The following is a 19,488-nucleotide window of genomic DNA, read 5'->3' on the forward strand; positions in this document are numbered from 1 at the left end:
CAGTAGCATGTGAATGCCAGGCCTTTCTGGTAGTTGGCATACAAAGCATTGTGATACTCCCGAGTCTGTCGCGATACAGGCCAGCTATCCTGGCACTCTCTGGCTGGTCACAACACTGGCTGGCCCTTAGTAGCCTATTGCATATCCCCTGGCCTGTCACTATACCAGCCGGGCCACAGCTGCCTGGCAGTACTTCCGGGCCTGTTGTGGTACAGGCTGGCCCCTAGCTGCATATTGTGACATTTCCTGGCCTGTTGTGATATTGGCCGGCTTCTAGCTGCCTGTTGTGACATGGCCCACTTTATCTCTGCCTGTTGTGATGTCGTCCAGCCCCGTAGCTGTTTGTTGAGACATTTCTAGGTATTTCTTCTTGATTTATTACTATACAAAACCATGTCTATATTACGTTATGTACAAGTTACATGACCAGGAACTCTGAAAACTGAATTTCATGTACAGCTTGTCAAATACCTTACTGCTTTACATTTTGGACTTTGCACATAAATACATCCACCTTTACCAATAAAGACCACACTGCTCAAAAACAAAACAAAAAAAAAAAAAAGAAAGAAACGATAAAGTATTGTCACCCTGAGGCAAGAAAAGAAAATCTATTGATATTCCCTCCTGAAATGTGGAGTGGTAGGTCCTAGACTAGTGCCAGATGCAGGGAAATACTTAAATAATTACCACCAGGAAGAGGAGTGAGGACAAGCCTCACTGAAAGGAGAAGCTGGGGGTTTTCTGGTAGGAGCACAGTGAGCTGGTACCATGTGGTCCTAAAAAAGTAGGTCAGTTCAGTGGGAGGAGGAAATTAGCAACTGGCATTCAAAAAAAACTGAAAGGGTAGTGGACTGTTGTTAAGCAGGGAAGTGGCTGCAGCTTCCGTAGTTGCAAATTCTTAGCTGAACAGAAGAGGAAGGAGATACGTGTTTTGGCCCTAAGCAACTACATGATCTACATCCAATCATTTTCTGTAAATTGAATAAGGTGACAAAAATCACCTCTGATGTCCCTTTTAGTAGACAGTATGTGTCTTGAGGCTCTGAACAGATAATGTGTACGTCCTAAGGTCACCGTTAATATCGACCATCAACATGTCTTAGAGCACAACCAGTCAGTCCTAGAACAGCAGGCATTTTCCAGGGGTAATCAGGACATTGGTACCCACAGCTCACAGCCCAGAACCCGGAGCAATATAAAAAGCAGGCTCAACAAAGGATTTGAATAGATATTTCTCCCAAGATTTCCTGTGAATATCTAATAAGCACATGAGAAAAATCTTTGATATCATTACTAAGAAATTCAAATCAAAACCATAGCAATGCCACTTCACACCACCTAGAACAGCTATAATGAAAAGGACAGACAATAACAAGTGTTGGTGAAGATGTAGGAATTTAGAACCTTTCTATGTTGCTTTTGGGCATACACAATATCACAGTTACTTCGGAAAATGGATTGCTGTTCCTCAGGATGTTAAAACAGAATGACCTTATAACCCAGCATTTCCATGACTAGGTATCTACCTAAAGGAAATGAAAACATATGTCCACAAAAAAACATACTCGTAAAATCCTATAACAGCATTATACACAGTAGCCAAAAGTAGAAACAACACAAATGTTCATCAACTAATAAATGGATAAGAAATGTGATACTATCTATACAATGGAATACTATTCAGCCATACAAGAAATGGAGTACTGCTACAGCATGGATGGAGTACAGAAACAATGCTAAGTAAAAGAAGCCAGTCACAAAACACCACATAATGCAATATTTTAAATAACATGTATATGAAATGTCCAGAACAGGCAAATATATAGAGAAACAAAGCAAGTGAGAAGTTGCTTAGTGCTGGGGCATTAGTGGGAATTGAGTTTGGGAGAGATTAGAAGTGACTGATTAATAAATTCAAGGTTTCTTTGAGAATGCTTAAACTATTCTAAAATTAGATTGTGATAATGGTTGCACAGTCTGTCCATACTGTATTTGTTGAATTACTGAATTTCCTTTACCAGGCAGAGGGAAGTATATGGATGGGGAAGTAAACTATTCAGTTGCACTTATGTGGCTTTGCGGACTTTCCTCTTGCAGGAATTTGTGGCTGCAGCACTTAATGTCCCAAGCAATAGAATCGCCTGCCGCATGAAAAGAACCGGAGGAGCATTTGGGGGAAAAGCAACTAAGCCTTCTCTGCTAGGAGCTGTCGGTGCTGTGGCCGCCCACAAGTAAGAGCCGCAGTGACAGCTATCAATGTCAGAAGTGCTAGCAGGGCGGGGACCACTCACATCCTTCCAGCACTACATACAGCCCAGTGTTTATTCCACTGGTCATAGCCTTTCATTCCAAAGGGTGTGGTTAGCATGTGGGGGAAGGAACACTGGACCTGGAGCCAGAGGACCTGTGTTCAAGTTCCCACTCACTCACAAGGTTACCGTAGGCAAGTCGCCTCAGTTCTCTCACCTATCAAGTGAAGAAAGTAATATCTACCTATTTTACAAGATAGTTGTGTAGAACAAATGTAATCATTATAAATGTTGACTGGTTGCACAGATATAACTGTGTATTATTTCTTCATGAACTGCATTGGCTTTCACTCTTTAAAATGTTTGTTTCAAATTGTTAAAATAAATCAAGCTGAGGTGGCTGAATGGAGGGAGAGTCAAAACCCCAGCCTTACATGGGACACATTTTGTCATGAAACACAACAGGGTCTGCTGCTGCCTGGGAACGTTCACTTAGCCTTTACGTCATCCGGATCGAATAACCAGACATAGTAATAGCCATGATTTTGTGAACCTTTTACATGCCAAAGTTCATTAAGTATGTTCAGGAAAAATTTAACGTATCCTAGGCTATAGCTATGAAAAGGAAACCCGGGAGTATCTGAGTTCATTGGCGCTTTCCAACAATGACAAAGACTGAGCTGTAAGTGCAGGAGTGCAGGCCCTGGGAGCACTCCCGCAGAAGCCAGGGGAGTCCCTGATGGGCTTTATGAAAGGGGAGTGTGAACGAGAGGGGGCAGAGCTCAACAGAGCATTGATTCTCAATCCTTTCAGCCTAACACTCCCCCTATGGCCAGTATTTTAATGCCCACTTTAATATCCAAAGTGACATCATAATATAACAATGCCTTAATGTGATATAAAAAAGAAATAAAAGTAAAGTAACTTGTAAGCAAAAAATGAATTATTTCAACATCAAAATTTTCAGACACAACTAAACTAGATGATAATAGTAATTGTTTTTTACATTTTAATGTCACAACAAACTTCCAAAATGTTTAAGATGTTACTTCCCCCACCGAAAACCACTAAGCTAGACTATTTCCAGTCCCCTTTCACCTTCTCCATATTTCTACAAGTTTATGAAACATCCAGTGTATTAACAGAGTCACTTCCTGTAGGACTGGTCGCCCAATCCGGTTTGTTCTAGAGCGTGGTGATGACATGCTGATAACTGCTGGCCGCCACCCACTGCTCGGAAAATACAAAGTGAGTGAGAACAAAAATTCCAGGAAATTGCCTTAAACCTTGTCCAGTGATAACCAACCAATAGTATAGAAAATTATTAAATATCATACTAATTGAAGAGGATATTTGGATGCTACTAAAGCTAATTAGAACTTTCTGTTGGGGTCACATGGTCAGCCTGGGTACCATCCTCAGTGTTCCTCTGTTCACTGTCACATCGAGTCATGTTCATAAGCTATGCACGGACTGACAGTTCTGATCAGATGTATTTGTATACAACATGGTCTGGTGTAAAAACTACTAAGAAAATGGTTTTATTATATCACTTTGCAGATTGGATTCATGAACAATGGAGTAATCAAGGCTGCTGATCTTGAATTTTATATCAATGGAGGGTGCACTCCTGATGAGTCTGAGACGGTAAATAAGAAATATGTCCTTCCTGTAGGTTACCAGTTGAGTTGTGTGTGCCATACTTGATTTGCATGAATATTTATCTTATAAATTGAATACATTCTGTGAAGTATTTGCATTAGAGATAAAATTTAGATAAGTGGTTTTGAATATTTGATAGATGTGAAATTTTGTTTTGTTTTGTTTTAATTCAGGTGATAGACTTTATCGTGCTGAAATCTGAAAATGCATATCATATTCCTAATTTCCGGTGCCGGGGTAGGGCTTGCAAAACAAATTTGCCATCCAACACTGCCTTTCGAGGATTTGGTTTTCCCCAAGTTTCAGTGGTAGTTGAAACTTACATCACTGCTGTGGCGTCTCAATGCAACTTACTCCCTGAAGAGGTAGGTAATCGGGTGAAATCCCCTAACAAAACTCTGACATCATTGGTTCAAATATATCTTGAGCACCTACATATAGAATTGTGTCAGATTCTAAGATTCAAAGAAATAAAGTATATTATTTATGTATCAGTAAGCTTTTGCTATCTAACAAGTTAACAAAAACTTAGTGGATTAAAATAACAAATAGTATTTTTTTCTGATTCTGTGGGTCACCCAATGGGTAGCTCTTCTGGTCTGAGTCAGCTAAATTAGAGTTTATGGTTTAAGACAGTTTCACTTCCATGTCTTATGGTCATTGACTGATTATTCTAAGCAATATCTCAGCTAGGAAGGCTAATATCTGCTCCCCAGCATCTCTCATCCTCCAGTAGGCTAGCCCAGATTAGTTCTCATGGTGATTCATAGATTTTCCAAGAGTGGAAAGAACATGCCAAGTCCTAATGCATGAGCACTTTTCAAGTCTATGCCTGCACTACATATGTGTTGTCCTATTGTCAAAGCAAGTCACAGCACCAATTCTAAAGTTAGTGTGCAACCACCCAAGGGCATGTATTGGAAGATTGGTATTATTACAGCCATTTGTGCAAACATTCTACCACAGTTCAGATTTTGAGGAGCCAATTTGAAAACAGTTAAGAATAAAGAAACATTCTGTAGAAGTTTGAGCCAGGCTTGACCAGGCGATAACGCAGTGGACAGAGTGTTGTTCTGGGATGCTGTAGACCCAGGTTTGAAACCCCAAAGTCACCAGCTTGAGCACAGACTCATCTGGCTTGAGCATAGTCTGACCAGCTTGAGCCCTGGGTTGTCGACTTGATCATGGGATCAAGACATGACCCTTGGCTTAAGCCCAAAAGTTGCTGGCTTGAAGCCCAAGGTTGCTAGCTGGAGCCCAAGGTCTCTGGCTTGAGCTTAAGGTTATTGGCTTGTGCAACGGTTCACTGGTTCAGTTGGAGCCCCACAGTCAAGCCATAGATGAGAAAGCAATTAATGAATAACTGAAATGCTGCAACAATGAGTTGATGCTTCGCATCTCTCTCTCTCTCTGTCTGTCTGCCCCTGTCTCTTCCTCTTTCTGTCTGTGACTATTGCTCACTCACTAAAAAAAAACACCAAACAAAAAAAAGTTTGATTCAGGAAAATTGTCTCAACACTAACAAAATTTTTCCCAACACTCATAAAATACCTACTATTTCTCAGGATAATTATAAGGTTGATTGAGATCATACACTTAATATACAACCTGGAGCATATGTAGTGTTCAATAGTAGTTTTGTTATTGTTATCATTCAATTTACATAGTTACATCTGCATTTGCATATTTACAGCCATTTAAATAGTTGTTTCTTTTTTAAGAAAGACTTTCTTTATGTCAAGTAGATAACAAAAACATATGCTTTACATATGGAATAGCCTATATCCTTGAAATGCTTTTTTTTCTTACAGGTTAAAGAAATAAACATGTATAAGAGAATTAGCAAAACAGCCTACAAGGAAATATTTAATCCAGAGCCCTTGCGAAGATGCTGGAAAGAGTGTCTGGATAAATCTTCCTTCTATGCTAGGAAAAGGGATGCTGAGGAATTTAACAAAAATAATTACTGGAAGAAGAGGGGACTTGCCGTGGTCCCCATGAAATTTACTGTTGGGATGCCCAAGACCTACTACAATCAGGTGAGGTTATGAGAGATGAGTTCCCAGAAAAAGCTCTTCTTCTCTTCATGGTTAGCTGTTAGAAAAGGGCTGTTATGAGCCACTAGCAGACATGACCACCAGACATGGAAATGAAGGTGTCTTCCTCTCTGGAGAAAGAAAAAACTAGGAGTTTCTTATGAGAGAAAACAAAATGGGTTCAGACAAATATCAGAGACCATTAGTATCAGGGAAGACCTGGTGTGACACAGTGTCAGGGACCTCAGAGAGCAATCATCTGATACAGTCCAGCTCAGGGGGGTCTGAGCATTAAGGTATGGGGTCCATGAAAGGATTTTGGGGAAAAGAGGATCACTTTCTCTCTTTCATAATTCCTTAGTGAGAACAGTAAGGTCATTTGAAGACAGAGCTTTTCAAAACACATGAGAACAGACAGAGCTTCTCTATTTATGCAGAAACCTGGAATTATAATTCTGAGGCTTCATGACTACTGTGCCTTCTTTTTAGTTTTATCTTAAACAGTTTATTGTGAGTTCCTGTTTCTGATTATACCATTTACTAACTTACTTACTTACTTACTTACTTACTTGTTTCTAGTCCCATCAATCTTTGAACACCCCATAAACAAACCTACACAAAAGAATAAATACAGGTCCCCTCATGGTGTCAGTGAGAAATGCCTAAGCTGTCTCTTACCAACATTACCTCTGGTCACTCCTTGGATTCCACTAACCAGGTCGAAAGCAAAATGATACGGAGGGTGGGTGAGGTCAGAAGTGCTTCATGCCCGGAGCAGATAATCAGTCCTTCTCCACCCGGGAATATTTCTGAAGCCAGAATAACATTCAAACCCCAAGTGAAAAGAAAATTTCTGTGGATTCCCAACACTGCTTAAATTATTTATTTTAATGTTCTTTTACTGCTATATATAATCACAAAGAATAAGTTTCTTAGCTCTCATACCTCTACAAAACACTAGTGAATTAGGAAATTAAATTAAAGTAGTACAATAAATGCCAATAGTCTTCAATATAGTAACATTAACTTAATATGGTGGGTGATGTTACTTTTCCAAAACTGAACCCTCACTCACAAAAGGGTAGTGGTCCTGGCTTCTGCTGAACTTCAAGTGATTCTAAGTCTTAATCTTAAGTGTTTGTGTAAGGTGTGATGACTCGCTGTCCTAGCTCTTGTCTCTAATATGCCCCGCCAACTAAAGTAGTCCTCCTAAGTACTTATACAATCATCTACATAAAGTCTAACGTGGGCTCTGAAAGGATGTGGCCATTGCCGTTAAATACAGTCATCTATTACTCTTGTTAGGTGATCATGAGATGAAAATACCAAGTTTAAAAGTTCCAGTAGAGAGCTTGCTGGTCCTGAGACTATACTTTCACACCCAAGAGACGGGTGTAGCTAAACTAGCTGATATTTTGAATTTGTAGTGGTAAGAACACAGGCATCACCAGGAGGATGGAGGTTCCCAGAGGGGAGATGCAGGCTTCTGGGCCGTGTGCATGAGAGTGTGATGGGGATTTTTAAAGACAAGTTCTAAAGACTTGCAGAACCACTGGACATAGTGCAGCCTCCTCCCTCTCTCTCTGATCAGTCTGGTTGCTGGAGCCTCAGCCCAGCCGCATAGAGGGGAAAAGAGCAGTGAATCTGAAGGAGGCAGCAGAGCGTAGATGTGGAGGACTCTGAGCTCAAGTTAGGACTTGTGGGCTCCATTCCTGACTTTTCCACAAACTAGGCACTGGGTTTAGCCACGCCTCTTCTTCTTTAGGCCTCTATTCCCTCACATACAACGTGAAGAATTGGGACTAAATCTGTTGATTCCAAACATGGCGAATCATCAAAATCACTTGGGGGCTTAAAAAAAGGGGTGTTAGGCCCGACCAGGCAGTGGCGCAGTGGATAGAGCATCATACTGGAATGCGGAGGACCCAGGTTTGAGACCCCGAAGTCACCAGCTTGAGCGTGGGCTCATCTGCTTGGGCAAGGTTCACCAGCTTGAGCCCAAGGTTGCTGGCTTGAGCAAAGGGTCACTCAGTCTGCTGTAGCCCCGCGGTCAAGGCACATATGACAAAGCAATCAATGAACAACTAAGATGCTGCAAAAAGCGTTGATGCTTCTCATCTCTCTCCCTTCCTGTCTGTCTGTCTCTATCTGTCCCTCTCTCTGTCTCTCTCTGTCTCTGTCACACACACAAAAATTGGTATTGTGGTTCTACCTCCAACTTTAAACAAAACTGGAATTTGGTTCTGAAGGCGAGCAGCATTTGTAAACTATTAAAACATCTCAAATTTCTTCCAGCTCCTTTAGGATCCAGTGGAAACTTTGCCTGGAAATTTACATATACAGGTTCCATTTGCTTTAAAATTAATTGTTGAGTTCAAGGAGAAAGAATAATAAAATATTCTATGAGTGGTGCTTTGGGGAGGTAGCTTCCAAGGCAACCACACGAGGCCTCCAGTAGCAGGAGATGGTGGGAGTGGAGGTGAGCCACCACTTTGATCTACAGTGGTGGTGTTCAAGTCTGGGGTCATTGAAAAGGGTTGTCTGTGGCCACAGATAATGGCTTCTGTATCCAGTATAAACAATAAGAGGGTGACTCAGTGAAGCAAACCATTCATCTGGCAACCTATGTTAAACACATGGCAATATCTGGCAGTATGGGTTTCCACACTGGTATTACAATTACTCCCAACAGGCCGCTGCTCTCGTCCACATCTATACTGATGGCTCTGTCTTGTTGACTCATGGAGGCTGTGAAATTGGACAAGGCATCTACACCAAAATGGCCCAGGTGAGATAAGTATCCATTTTCTCTACTGTGGAAGAGTATAAATGTACAGTCAGTTTTACCAGCTTTTGTTATTGAGCAGTAGAATACCATTATACCAAATGCACAGGCCAATTATAAAACTCATTTTAATATCAGGAACATAAGAATGCAGAGGGCTGATGAAAGTGGGTATTAGAATTGAGAAAATATGTTATAGTGTCCTTCCTGCACTCTGAAGCACCAAGTCCATAAGTCTTCTGAAAACTGTGATTTCAGTTTTCAAAGATAAACTATTTTTATCTTTATGGCAACTGCTGAAAGCTATACAATATTAATTCAAATCTTCCTTAGGCTGATGTGCTCCAATGGAGCTATCCTCAGCAACCAGGGCCACAATCGAAGCAATCAAACCACTAGCTGCCAGAGGGGTTAGGGAGAGAAGGGGGAATGGTGGGGGAGTAGCAGATGCTGCTTCTCCTGTGTGCCCTGACTGGGAATCGAACCCAGGATATCCTTACGCTCAGCCATCCATATGCTGGGCCAGTACTCTATCCACTGAGCCACCAGCCAGGGCCAGATCTTGCTTCTTTTAAACAAAACCTTTGTTTCTACAAAGTGTCCCATGAAAAACCTAATCTGCTAAGTGTCTCTAAACCATGAGGAAAAGATGAAGGTAAAGCAGTAAGACTGGGACCTCGGCCTGGCTTGTATGTGTCATACTAAACCAGATGTCCCAGAGTGACCGTACTGACATGTGGCTTCTATGAAACTGGTATGAAAGTAAGCAAATAGTTGGCCACCTGTCTCTGAAAAGGTAGCTTTCACAATGCCGTTTAAAAATTTTAAACTCATATTCTACATATAAGACCCAAGATGCTACCTTAAATGTTTATGCTGAATGAATAGGCAGATTTTATACTCTGTTCAAAAAAGAATGTAGCCTGACCAGGTGGTTGCACACTGCATAAAGCAGGGTAGAAACCCTGAAGTCACCAGCTTGAGCGTGGGATCATGGACGTGACCCCATGGACACTGGGTTGAGCCCAAAATTTGCTGGAATGAACCCGACATTGCTGGCTTGATCCCAAAGTCATTGGCTTGAGCAAGGGGTCATTGGCTCAGCTAGAGCCTCCCAGTGTAGACACTTAAGAGAAAGGAATCAATGAACAACTAAGGTGCCGCAATGAAAATTGATGCTTCTTATCTTCTCTCTACTTGTCTATCTGTCCCTGTCTGTTTGTCTGTATGTCAGTCTCCCCCCCCCCCATCTTCCGAAAAGAGAAAAAGACAGAGAGAATGTAAAAGTTTTTAATTTGGGGGAAGGAAGACTCAGAGTCAATGACATCAATAATGTTTCTCTTCTGCTTCTGGCAGGTGGCTAGTCGAGAACTGAACGTCCCCATGTCGTATATACACCTGTCAGAAACAAGCACTGTCACGGTGCCCAATGCCACCTTCACAGCAGCATCCATGGGAGCAGACATCTTCGGGAGAGCGGTGCAGGTGACTTTTCTTTCATGTCTCAGTCATCCAGTGACAGTGATGCAAATAACCTTGTCCCACTGCTTCTTATACGGGAACTGAAACTGAGGCCAGGAAAGGTCAAGTGGCTGGTTTTAGGTCACTCTGCTAAGTGGTTGAGACTTCAAGTGTTTGAAGCTCCCTGTGTGTGCTTCCTCGTCCATCCTGTTAAATAAAATCTACTTGGCATTGCTCTAACCACTCTAAGATAATTAAAACCCCACTGATCACATTTATTTGCATAAACATCTCATTCAATAATTAAAATGTCTAGTCCTAAATTCCAAAACATATTTCAGCTTGCAGTTTGGGCCTGCAGGTAGAAAGTGGGTGGGGAGACTTCTCTCCATTTCCTTCCTTGCACTCCCCCAAACACACACACACACAAGCTCCTTAGCCTTCATTTCAGATCCTTGTAAAATCCAAGGAAGAACCTGACCCGTGATGGCACAGTGGATAGAGCGCCGACCTGGAACGCTGAGGTCGCTGGTACGAAACCCTGGGCTTGCCTGGTCAAGTCACAGATGACAAGTAAACAATGAACAACTAAACTGAAGCAACTAATACTTAGTACTTCTCACTCCCCCTCTTCTCTATGTAGAATTAATAAATAAAATCATTAAAGTCCAGGAAAGAGAGCACAGAAGAAAGGCAGAACTTTCTTGGCTGGCTCAGTGTCACTTGGCCTTGTTGTATTTGACGCCTTCCCTTGTGGATGCCATTGTGAGCTCCTTAGACAGTCTCTCAGAACAACCATGATATAGGCGGTGCCTCTCCTATGGATTTAACCACTTGTAACCTGCCCACTGCCGCCCTAGCCCCAGGTCACTCCCAGCCTCTTTCTACTGAGGCACCTCACCCCTTGCAGGAAGCCCTTATAGGTGAGGAACTTTCAAAAACTGGACACTAGAGGGTGCCAGCAGTCAGGAGGAGGGACAAATGGGGAATTATAACTTAATGGTTAGAACAGGGGTCCCAAAACTATGGCCCGCGGGCCTCATGTGGCCCCCTTAGGCCATTTACCCGGCCCCCGCCGCACTTCCGGAAGGAGCACCTCTTTCATTGGTGGTCAGTGAGAGGAGCACATTGACCATCTCATTAACTAAAAGCAGGCCCATAGTTCCCATTGAAATACTGGTCAGTTTGTTGATTTAAATTTACTTGTTCTTTATTTTAAATATTGTATTTGTTTCCATTTTGTTTTTTTACTTTAAAATAAGATATGTGCAGTGTGTATAGGGATTTGTTCATAGTTTTTTTATAGTCCGGCCCTCCAACGGTCTGAGGGCAAAGTTGTGTCCAGCAAATTCAGAGAGTGCTCCTTGTAGGGAAAGGAGCGACAGCTTGTCCTCTGTTCGCCCTTCAGGCCTGCAGCTCTTCGATGGGCTTCCGTGATGGGTTGATTATGAAAAGCTTTTGAGGCTCCATAAGACTTCCCTAGGCTCTAGATTCTTTGTCAGTCAACCATAGCTGCAGATTTTCAAAGGAAACATGCTAAGGTCTTGATGACAGCAAAGACAACAGCGGCTCTAGCCTTGACATAGACTGTCCATCACGTGAGGAAGGTGAAGATGTTAATTTCAGATCCCAGAATTCTTTTAAATTCCAAGTCATTTATATGGGAGTAAAGACCAGGAAATGTCTATAAAAGAAAAATATCTTTTAGAAAAATCTGAAATAATTCCAAATCAAATGCAACACTTAATGGACCAGGTAAATCAATAAGCATTAGTATGTTTATGTCTAAGGACTAAGTATTAAATACCACAAAGTAAAGAGAGCAGGAAATTAAAAAAATTGATTCCATTTTGGCTTTGTCTTCATAAATTTTTCTTAAGTTGAAATGGTTAAACACAGAGGATTCAATAAAAATGTAGCCCACACAGCACCCACCCCACAGGTTCTGCTCAGACACCTGCCCCTTTGAGGCCGTCCGGTCAGTGGGGATACAGCATCCCTCCCCCCAGAGATGGTCCTCGACGAGCCGGGGCTGCTGCAGGCTGTCTCTCACCGACAGTCTGTGTTCAGAAGAAGATGCAGGTGTGTAGGGTCCCCCAACTCCAGGGGGTTCCTGTCAAGCTCTCTGGGTGGCTTTGCAGTGTCTCTCACTGGGCTTGAGATGGAGAAAGCCTTCCTGCCCCTCCTCCCTGAGAGGTTGATCCCGGCACACCAACAGCCATTTCCGGTGGAATCTTCTCCCTAATTCTAACCTTTCAGTCTCCTCAGTTTCAACTCTTTGATACCACTGAGGTGGGTGAGGAACAGCTTGTGGGTTTATTTGCAGGATCTGCTTAGAAGGTAGAGAACCCCCATTGGAATAAGGGACTATTTGTCACCTATTGTGCCAATCTCATCCTTAGCATAAAAGTCAGAAAGAGTCCTTTAATCTCCCATCAATAATTAATAAAGCATGAAATAAAAAATAAAGAAAAAAATTTAAAATATATATTGGTAGGGGTCATGAATTAAAATAATAGAAGCTATGGAAAGAGAAAGTACAAATGTTAGCGTGGCCTTCTGGGGCAGCAGAGAAACCAGGCCACGCACTGATTGGTGACCCTTGAGCCTGGTCCTCAATGCAGGAAAGAAAGGAGCCATCCTGTGGGTACTTAGTAGCAGAAACTCACCCCCTGTGCTTGAGGAGCTGCAAGGGGTCAGTGTGGCTGGAGCACAGAGAGTAAAAGGGACGGAGGTGGAAGAAGAGGTTGGACAGGCTGCTCGGGCTATAAATGCTCACTGTTGAAGCTGGATAAAAGGTATAGGGGAAATTGTCCTATTCTCTCTACGTCTGTGTATTTTGCAATTTTCTATAACGCAGAAAAAGCTACAAAAATTAGTGTCTGAGACTTAGAGTTTCATTTCCACAAGGAAAAACAACTCTCTAAGGAATATAAGGTGAAAGATACTCCACACACAAAAAGGAGCTCAGCCTGACCAGGCAATAGCGCAGTGGGTAGAGCATCAGACTGGGATGCGTAAGGACCCAGGTTCGAAACCCTGAGGTCTCCAGCTTGAGCATGGGCTCGTCTGGTTTGAGTAAAGCTCACCAACTTGGACCCAAGGTCACTGGCTCAAGCAATGGGTTGCTCGGTCTGCTGAAGGCCCACGGTCAAGGCACATATGAGAAAGCAATCAATGAACAGCTAAGATGTCGCAACGAAAAAACTAATAATTGATGCTTCTCATCTCTTTGTTCCTGTCTGTCTGTCCTATCTATCCCCTTTCTGATTCTCTCTCTGTCTCTGTAAAATAAATAAATAAATAAATAAATAAACAAAAAATTGAAAAAAAAGGGGGGGGGGGCTCAGATGTCACAAAAGAACGACAAATTTTCTCCTAAAGTGAGAAGATATTTTAGGAGACCATTAGGCTATTGAGCATAAAGTTATGCACAAGAATATATTGTCAGGTCGTGATAAGAGGAGGAACATCTGGTATCTGGACAGGCAGGAACGGTGCTGCTTGAGTTTGCCTTGGATGTGGCACTGTCTGGGAAAGTGCCCATTTCTAATGAGGTCAGTCACTGACGACTGCATGAAGCAGCAGAGATAGATTTATGGGTGCGGGCACTTCCCTCCTGTGGGAGAAGCCATAGACCATTTCCCAAAGAGGCAATGATAGAACAGAAGGCACAGAAACCAAGAGAGGGCATGTAGGGTGTTCAGAAGCTGAGATGATTAAGGTAAGGGTACACATGTAATGAGATTTGTATTTAAATTAAGAGAGGAATCCAAGCTGGGCTCACTGACACCCAGCGGTCTGCAGATGTAATCTCAGGGGATCGAGATTTCATCGTGAATTTTCTATTTTCATTTCAATAAAGTCCAGCACGTTTGCAATATCAGAATGACCCCTTTATAAGGGAAGTGCTACCATGAGCTGTCCTTGTCTGCATTTGGGACCATGAAGTATACTTTGTGTCAAGGCAATAAGCGGGACTTCATACGGAAATGATGTTTTCTTAAAGAGTAGGTGGTGACACGGCATAAAGTGCAAATGAAAATCTAATGGCAACAAAGGTGGAGAGAAAAAGACCCTTTAACTGGCACATAACAGGCACGCTGCACACAGAAGTATGTGTGCCTCAGCGGTCAGGACTGTTCCACATTCCAAGCAGGAGTGTAGCTGCAGAAAACACTATTGTCAATCAACTAATTTAACGTGATTTTGAATTTTATTGGCATGTAGATTGGTCTGTACACTTTGTCATTTCGATATTTTTGTTTTATTGACATAAAAGAGCTATAATTCTAAAAGACTCTACCTAGTTTTATGTTACCATGTATGTAAACATTATCATAAAAACACTGAGACTCATGGACATAGATAAAAGTGAAGTGGTTCTCAGGGAGAGGAGGAAGGAAGGAAGGGGGATGTGGGGAGGGCGTCCAGGGAAAGGTGTAAAGAGAGACAAATACAAGATGGCAGGAAGTGACTTGACTTTGGGTGATGGGTACACAACATAATCAAAGTTCAAAAGCTATAGAAATGTTTACCTGAAATCTATGTACACTTATTGATCAATGTCATCCCGTTAAAGTTAATTTTCTAAATAAAAAAAAAATAATAATTTTAACAATGCAAGAACCACAGGAATATTTGTTTCATTTAAAGGGGTTCCATGCAATGCTCACGTTTAAGAAACCCTGCCTAGAGGACTTGGAAGCAGGTTCACAAACTGACAGTCTACATTTGAACTGATTTAAATATTGAACAATTTGCTATTTCCTATGCCTTTTATTTCCGATATAATTTCAAATACTTATTTTTAGAATGCCTGCCAAATTCTCAGGGACCGTCTTCAGCCAGTCATCAGGAAAAACCCGAAGGGGACATGGGAGGACTGGGTGAGTGTTCCCGTCAGCCCTGCCAGGGAAACGCAAATACATCAGATAGGCCCAAGTCCTAGGCCTGTGATCTGGTTGCTGGTGCTCATTCAAGACACAAAGCATGCCTTAGCATTTACCTCTGCTTTTCCAAACGAGAGCGAAAGACATGTCTGTGTTCATTAAGAGGCTTCGTTAAGAGCTTAACTTCTCAGAGCATGGTAACAGCATTGGCTCTAGAGAACAGCCCCTGGGCTGCTGGCCCAGCTTTGTGGCTCCCTGCGCCTCAGGGCCTGGGTTTCCCACCAGGGCGATGGAGATAATAGCAGTCCTAATAGCAAAGGATTACTCTGTTTTTAATAATTAATACAATTACCATTAGTGTTATTATTTCCAGCTCTACCCAGGGAAGCTGATATAATATACCGAGACAACCAATTGAATAATTTGGGGGGGAAAAGGCAGGGTCAAGATATATATGTACATACATGCATGCACACACATACATATATATACATACACATGTGTGTTTGTATGTGCATACACACATACCTGTGTACATAACTACATGAATATGGCCTGGCTCCTCCTTAATGCAAAAAGCCAAAAAAGTTAAAAATAGTAAACTTGACTCCATGCAACTCCAAAAGTAGAGGTTCGCAGAGCACAGGTAGCAGCTGCCATCAGCACTGTGCTTGAACATGACCTGAGGCTTGTACAAAGCATAAACCTCGCTCGAGGTGAATGTGTGGAGCTTGGTGCCAACAACAGGAGGCAAGCATAGCACAGAATTTTTCATCACTTTCCTTAAACTTATCTGTCTTTGTAACCAATCATCTCTTCCAGATTGCAACAGCCTACGAAGAATCCATCAACCTGTCAACTACTGGATATTTCAAGTAAAGGACGCTTTCACTTTGGGGTAGAGTACACTGGGCAGGGGTGGCATATGCTCGTTGATCTGAAGAGACACCTGCAGAGCACTGGAGCTCTGCTGTGCCCTGTGTTAACCCTCCAGTATGGGTCCTGGGGTGTGGGAGGAGATCTGGGGGAGGCCCGGGCACTCCTTGGGGCCACAGGCATTTACCAACCAAGAGTGACACCACCTCTGACCCATCCCAGTGACTGTGTGCTGCAGGGCAGCGCTCAGACACCAATGGACCTTCTCCCCGTGTAAGCACCGGTCCTCCTACAACTCTGACCACTGTGCCCCCTTGTAGGGAGGGGAAGAGGCCTTCAGCCATGGGACGGGAGCTCTGGTCATCTCTAGGACCCACAGCGCCACAGGTGATCAGACCACTAGTGGGGAAGTGCCTTTCCTTCACTCCTGATTTCTCTTCTCAGAGGCTACCAGACATATATGGACTGGGAGAAGGAGGAAGGTAATCCTTACCCCTATTTTGTTTATGGAGCATCCTGTTCTGAGGTTGAGGTCGACTGCCTGACTGGGGCTCACAAGGTAAGGGTCACACTGGTGTTCACCATCTTCAGTGTTCATTGTTTTCAGAGAATACAAATATGGGCACGTTTTCTATGCTGTAAATAATAATCAATGTGATCCTTCCTATGGAATAACCAGGGACAGGTATATAATTATAGTAAAGATCTACTTTAAATGAATAACATTTTCTATATTATATTTTATTTTGGCACAGCTCCTTAGGACTGACATCTTCATGGATGCTGCTTTCAGCATAAACCCAGCCCTGGACATTGGGCAGGTGCGTGGTATCAGAGAACCTCACAGGGACTGCCGGTCAATTCCATGCAGAATGTTATTTCCCAGAATTCCACTAATGTTTATACCTGGTACAAGTATTCTGCAATACATTTCATATATTACACATAAATATAAGATAAAAAATTGAAAGAAATTTCAAGAAAAAGTTAACGCCTGACCAGGCAGTGACACATGGATAAAGCGTCAGCCTAGGACGCTGAGGATCCATGTTCAAAATCCTGAGGTAGGCCCTGGCCGGTTGGCTCAGCAGTAGAGCATAGGCCTGGCGTGCGGGGGACCCGGGTTCGATTCCCGGCCAGGGCACATAGGAGAAGCGCCCATTTGCTTCTCCACCCCCACCCCCCTCCTTCCTCTCTGTCTCTCTCTTCCCCTCCCGCAGCCAAGGCTCCATTGGAGCAAAGATGGCCCGGGCGCTGGGGATGGCTCCTTGGCCTCTGCCCCAGGCTCTAGAGTGGCTCTGGTTGCGGCAGAGCGATGCCCCGGAGGGGCAGAGCATCACTCCCTGGTGGGCAGAGCATCGCCCCTGGTGGGCATGCCGGGTGGATCCCGGTCGGGCGATGCGGGAGTCTGTCTCACTGTCTCTCCCCGTTTCCAGCTTCAGAAAAAAAAAAAATACAAAACAAAACAAAACAAAAAAAAAACCTGAGGTCACTGTCTTAAGTATAGGCTCATCTGGCTTGAGTGTGAGCTCACTAGCTTAAGCTGGGATCATAGATATGAACCCATGATTACTTGCTTGAAGCCCATGGTTGCTGGCTTGAGCCCAGGGTTGCTAGCTTGGGTAAGGAGTCACTGGGTTGGCTGGAGCCCCCGATCAGGGCAAATATGAGAAAGCAATCAATAAACAACTAAGGTGCCACAACTATGAGTTGATGCTTCTCATCTCTCCTTCCTGTCTGTCTGTCTCTCACTCTCTTTCTCTCGCTAAAAAGAAAAGAAATAGAGAAAAGAGAAAGTTAACAATGGTTGTATATATGTGGCAGAAATATAATATATATGATTTGTTCTGCTTTATAATTAATTCTCGATGCCTTCTAATTTTTCTTCAATGAATGTGAATTAATGTTTATAATTAGGGAATATTATATATGTACACACATAATAATAAATCTGCATGAGCATTCTTATTAATATTGAATTTAAACAAAATGACCAATTTAGAGAAATATAAGGGAAAAACAAATGCTTAAAAACAATTTCTCCCTCTTGCTGAATTTCTGATTTTTATCTCACAAGTAAATACATTTTTAACACACCCAAAATTTTTTAAACTTTAAGTTAAAACCTTTCCAGCTGTTGGTGCTTCCTTTTTCCCTCCTAGCTTTGTTACTCAAAGTGGGGCCAATGGCCAGCCGCATCAGCTCACCCCACACCCGCCCACCAGCTCCCAGGTGAGGAGAGGCAGCTGGTCCACAGTCGACCAGCATAGCTGCACAGGTTGAGGAGCTTGGCATCAAACCCAACAGACATGTTGGTTTCATCTGCCAACAGTGTCCCACCTTCCCAAGGCCTAAGGAACTGATTTGCCTGGATTGACCGATGGGCTTTCTAAAGAACAATTTTTTAGATTCTTCAGGGTTTCTCAACATGCGATCCTCAGACTCTTGCAACAAAAGTATCTATAATGTTTATCAGAAATGTGGATTCTTGTGCTCACCCAGGCCCAGACTGCTCCATCATGAATTTGCTGGGCTGGGACTTAGAATCTGCACGTTGAACATCACCTGACATTCATCTTAAATCTGTCAAGTGAGACCAGCACAGATAGACTCAGCCTCACCTCTCCTTCTCCTTCCTGTTCCCTCCTAGCAGCTTGTTCCTGCCTCTTTATTTCTTAAGTAAAAGCAAAAAGAGGAATGTTATAATTAGGAAAACACTATATCTGTCCCATTGGGAAAAAAAAGAAAACCAGTGTTAGACTGGAACTCCTGGACTTTAATCTTTTCCTTTAGGGACAAGCATTTGGAAATATCCAAATTTAGCATTTAAATTTGTTTATTTTATTCTGTAATTTTAAGAATATTTCAAAGTGTAACTCTCCTTCAGTGATACAACCTTGAGGCAGATACTCTTTTAAACAGGACCTTAAACCTTTTTCCCTAAGAGCATAATAGTCTATAAATAGGACTCAACATGGCTTTTAAAAAAAGATATTTCACGTAATAAAAATATTTCTTCCAACCCACCTCATTTAAGATTGATCTAATCTCCATCAAAATTTTTAAAAGAAGTAAAGAAATCCAGATAATATAAGCACAGTGTCCTGGTTCCATTTATTCTAGTTCACATTCCTTTAATGTTAGCTTCTTTTACATCTAATCCAGTGGACATTTATTGAGAATTTATGTACCAGGCCCCATGCTAAAAACAGAATACAAGAAAGCCAGTCCTCAGAATGCTTACCAATCGGTGAGAGAGAGGGTGAAACAAGAGTAAGAGAGAGAGAGAAAGATGTGAACAAAGAAAATGCCCTCTGAGTGCCGCCTGATGGGGTTCAAATGCAGTGAGCCCGGAGGAAGCAGTCCCTAAGTCCACCTGGAGCAGGTGGTCGGAGGCTTTAAAAGGCTCCAAAGTGTCAGTTACTTTTCAGCTGGAACTTGGAGGAGGGATAGGGGTTTGCCAAGTGGACAAACTGAGGTGGGGAGCAGTGAAGACAGTCAGCAGGAGCTGCCTTTACAAAAAA

The 19,488-nt window shown here is 42.6% G+C and overlaps 1 protein-coding gene across 1 annotated transcript in view; it reads left to right on the forward strand.

The window, feature by feature from the left end:
* LOC136378495 (aldehyde oxidase 4-like) overlaps window positions 1-19,488 on the forward strand; it is a 76,294-nt gene that overhangs the window by 51,989 nt on the left and 4,817 nt on the right. The window contains exons 22-32 of the mRNA XM_066345490.1: window positions 2,101-2,234; window positions 3,413-3,500; window positions 3,813-3,899; window positions 4,088-4,279; window positions 5,726-5,953; window positions 8,643-8,738; window positions 10,092-10,220; window positions 15,011-15,085; window positions 15,911-15,963; window positions 16,409-16,523; window positions 16,720-16,785. Coding sequence (XP_066201587.1) covers window positions 2,101-2,234; window positions 3,413-3,500; window positions 3,813-3,899; window positions 4,088-4,279; window positions 5,726-5,953; window positions 8,643-8,738; window positions 10,092-10,220; window positions 15,011-15,085; window positions 15,911-15,963; window positions 16,409-16,523; window positions 16,720-16,785 — 1,263 coding nt within the window. The remainder of the gene's footprint in view (window positions 1-2,100; window positions 2,235-3,412; window positions 3,501-3,812; window positions 3,900-4,087; window positions 4,280-5,725; window positions 5,954-8,642; window positions 8,739-10,091; window positions 10,221-15,010; window positions 15,086-15,910; window positions 15,964-16,408; window positions 16,524-16,719; window positions 16,786-19,488) is intronic.

The sequence above is a fragment of the Saccopteryx leptura genome, chromosome 7 (genome assembly GCF_036850995.1).
Source record: "Saccopteryx leptura isolate mSacLep1 chromosome 7, mSacLep1_pri_phased_curated, whole genome shotgun sequence".
Lineage (NCBI taxonomy): Eukaryota > Metazoa > Chordata > Mammalia > Chiroptera > Emballonuridae > Saccopteryx > Saccopteryx leptura.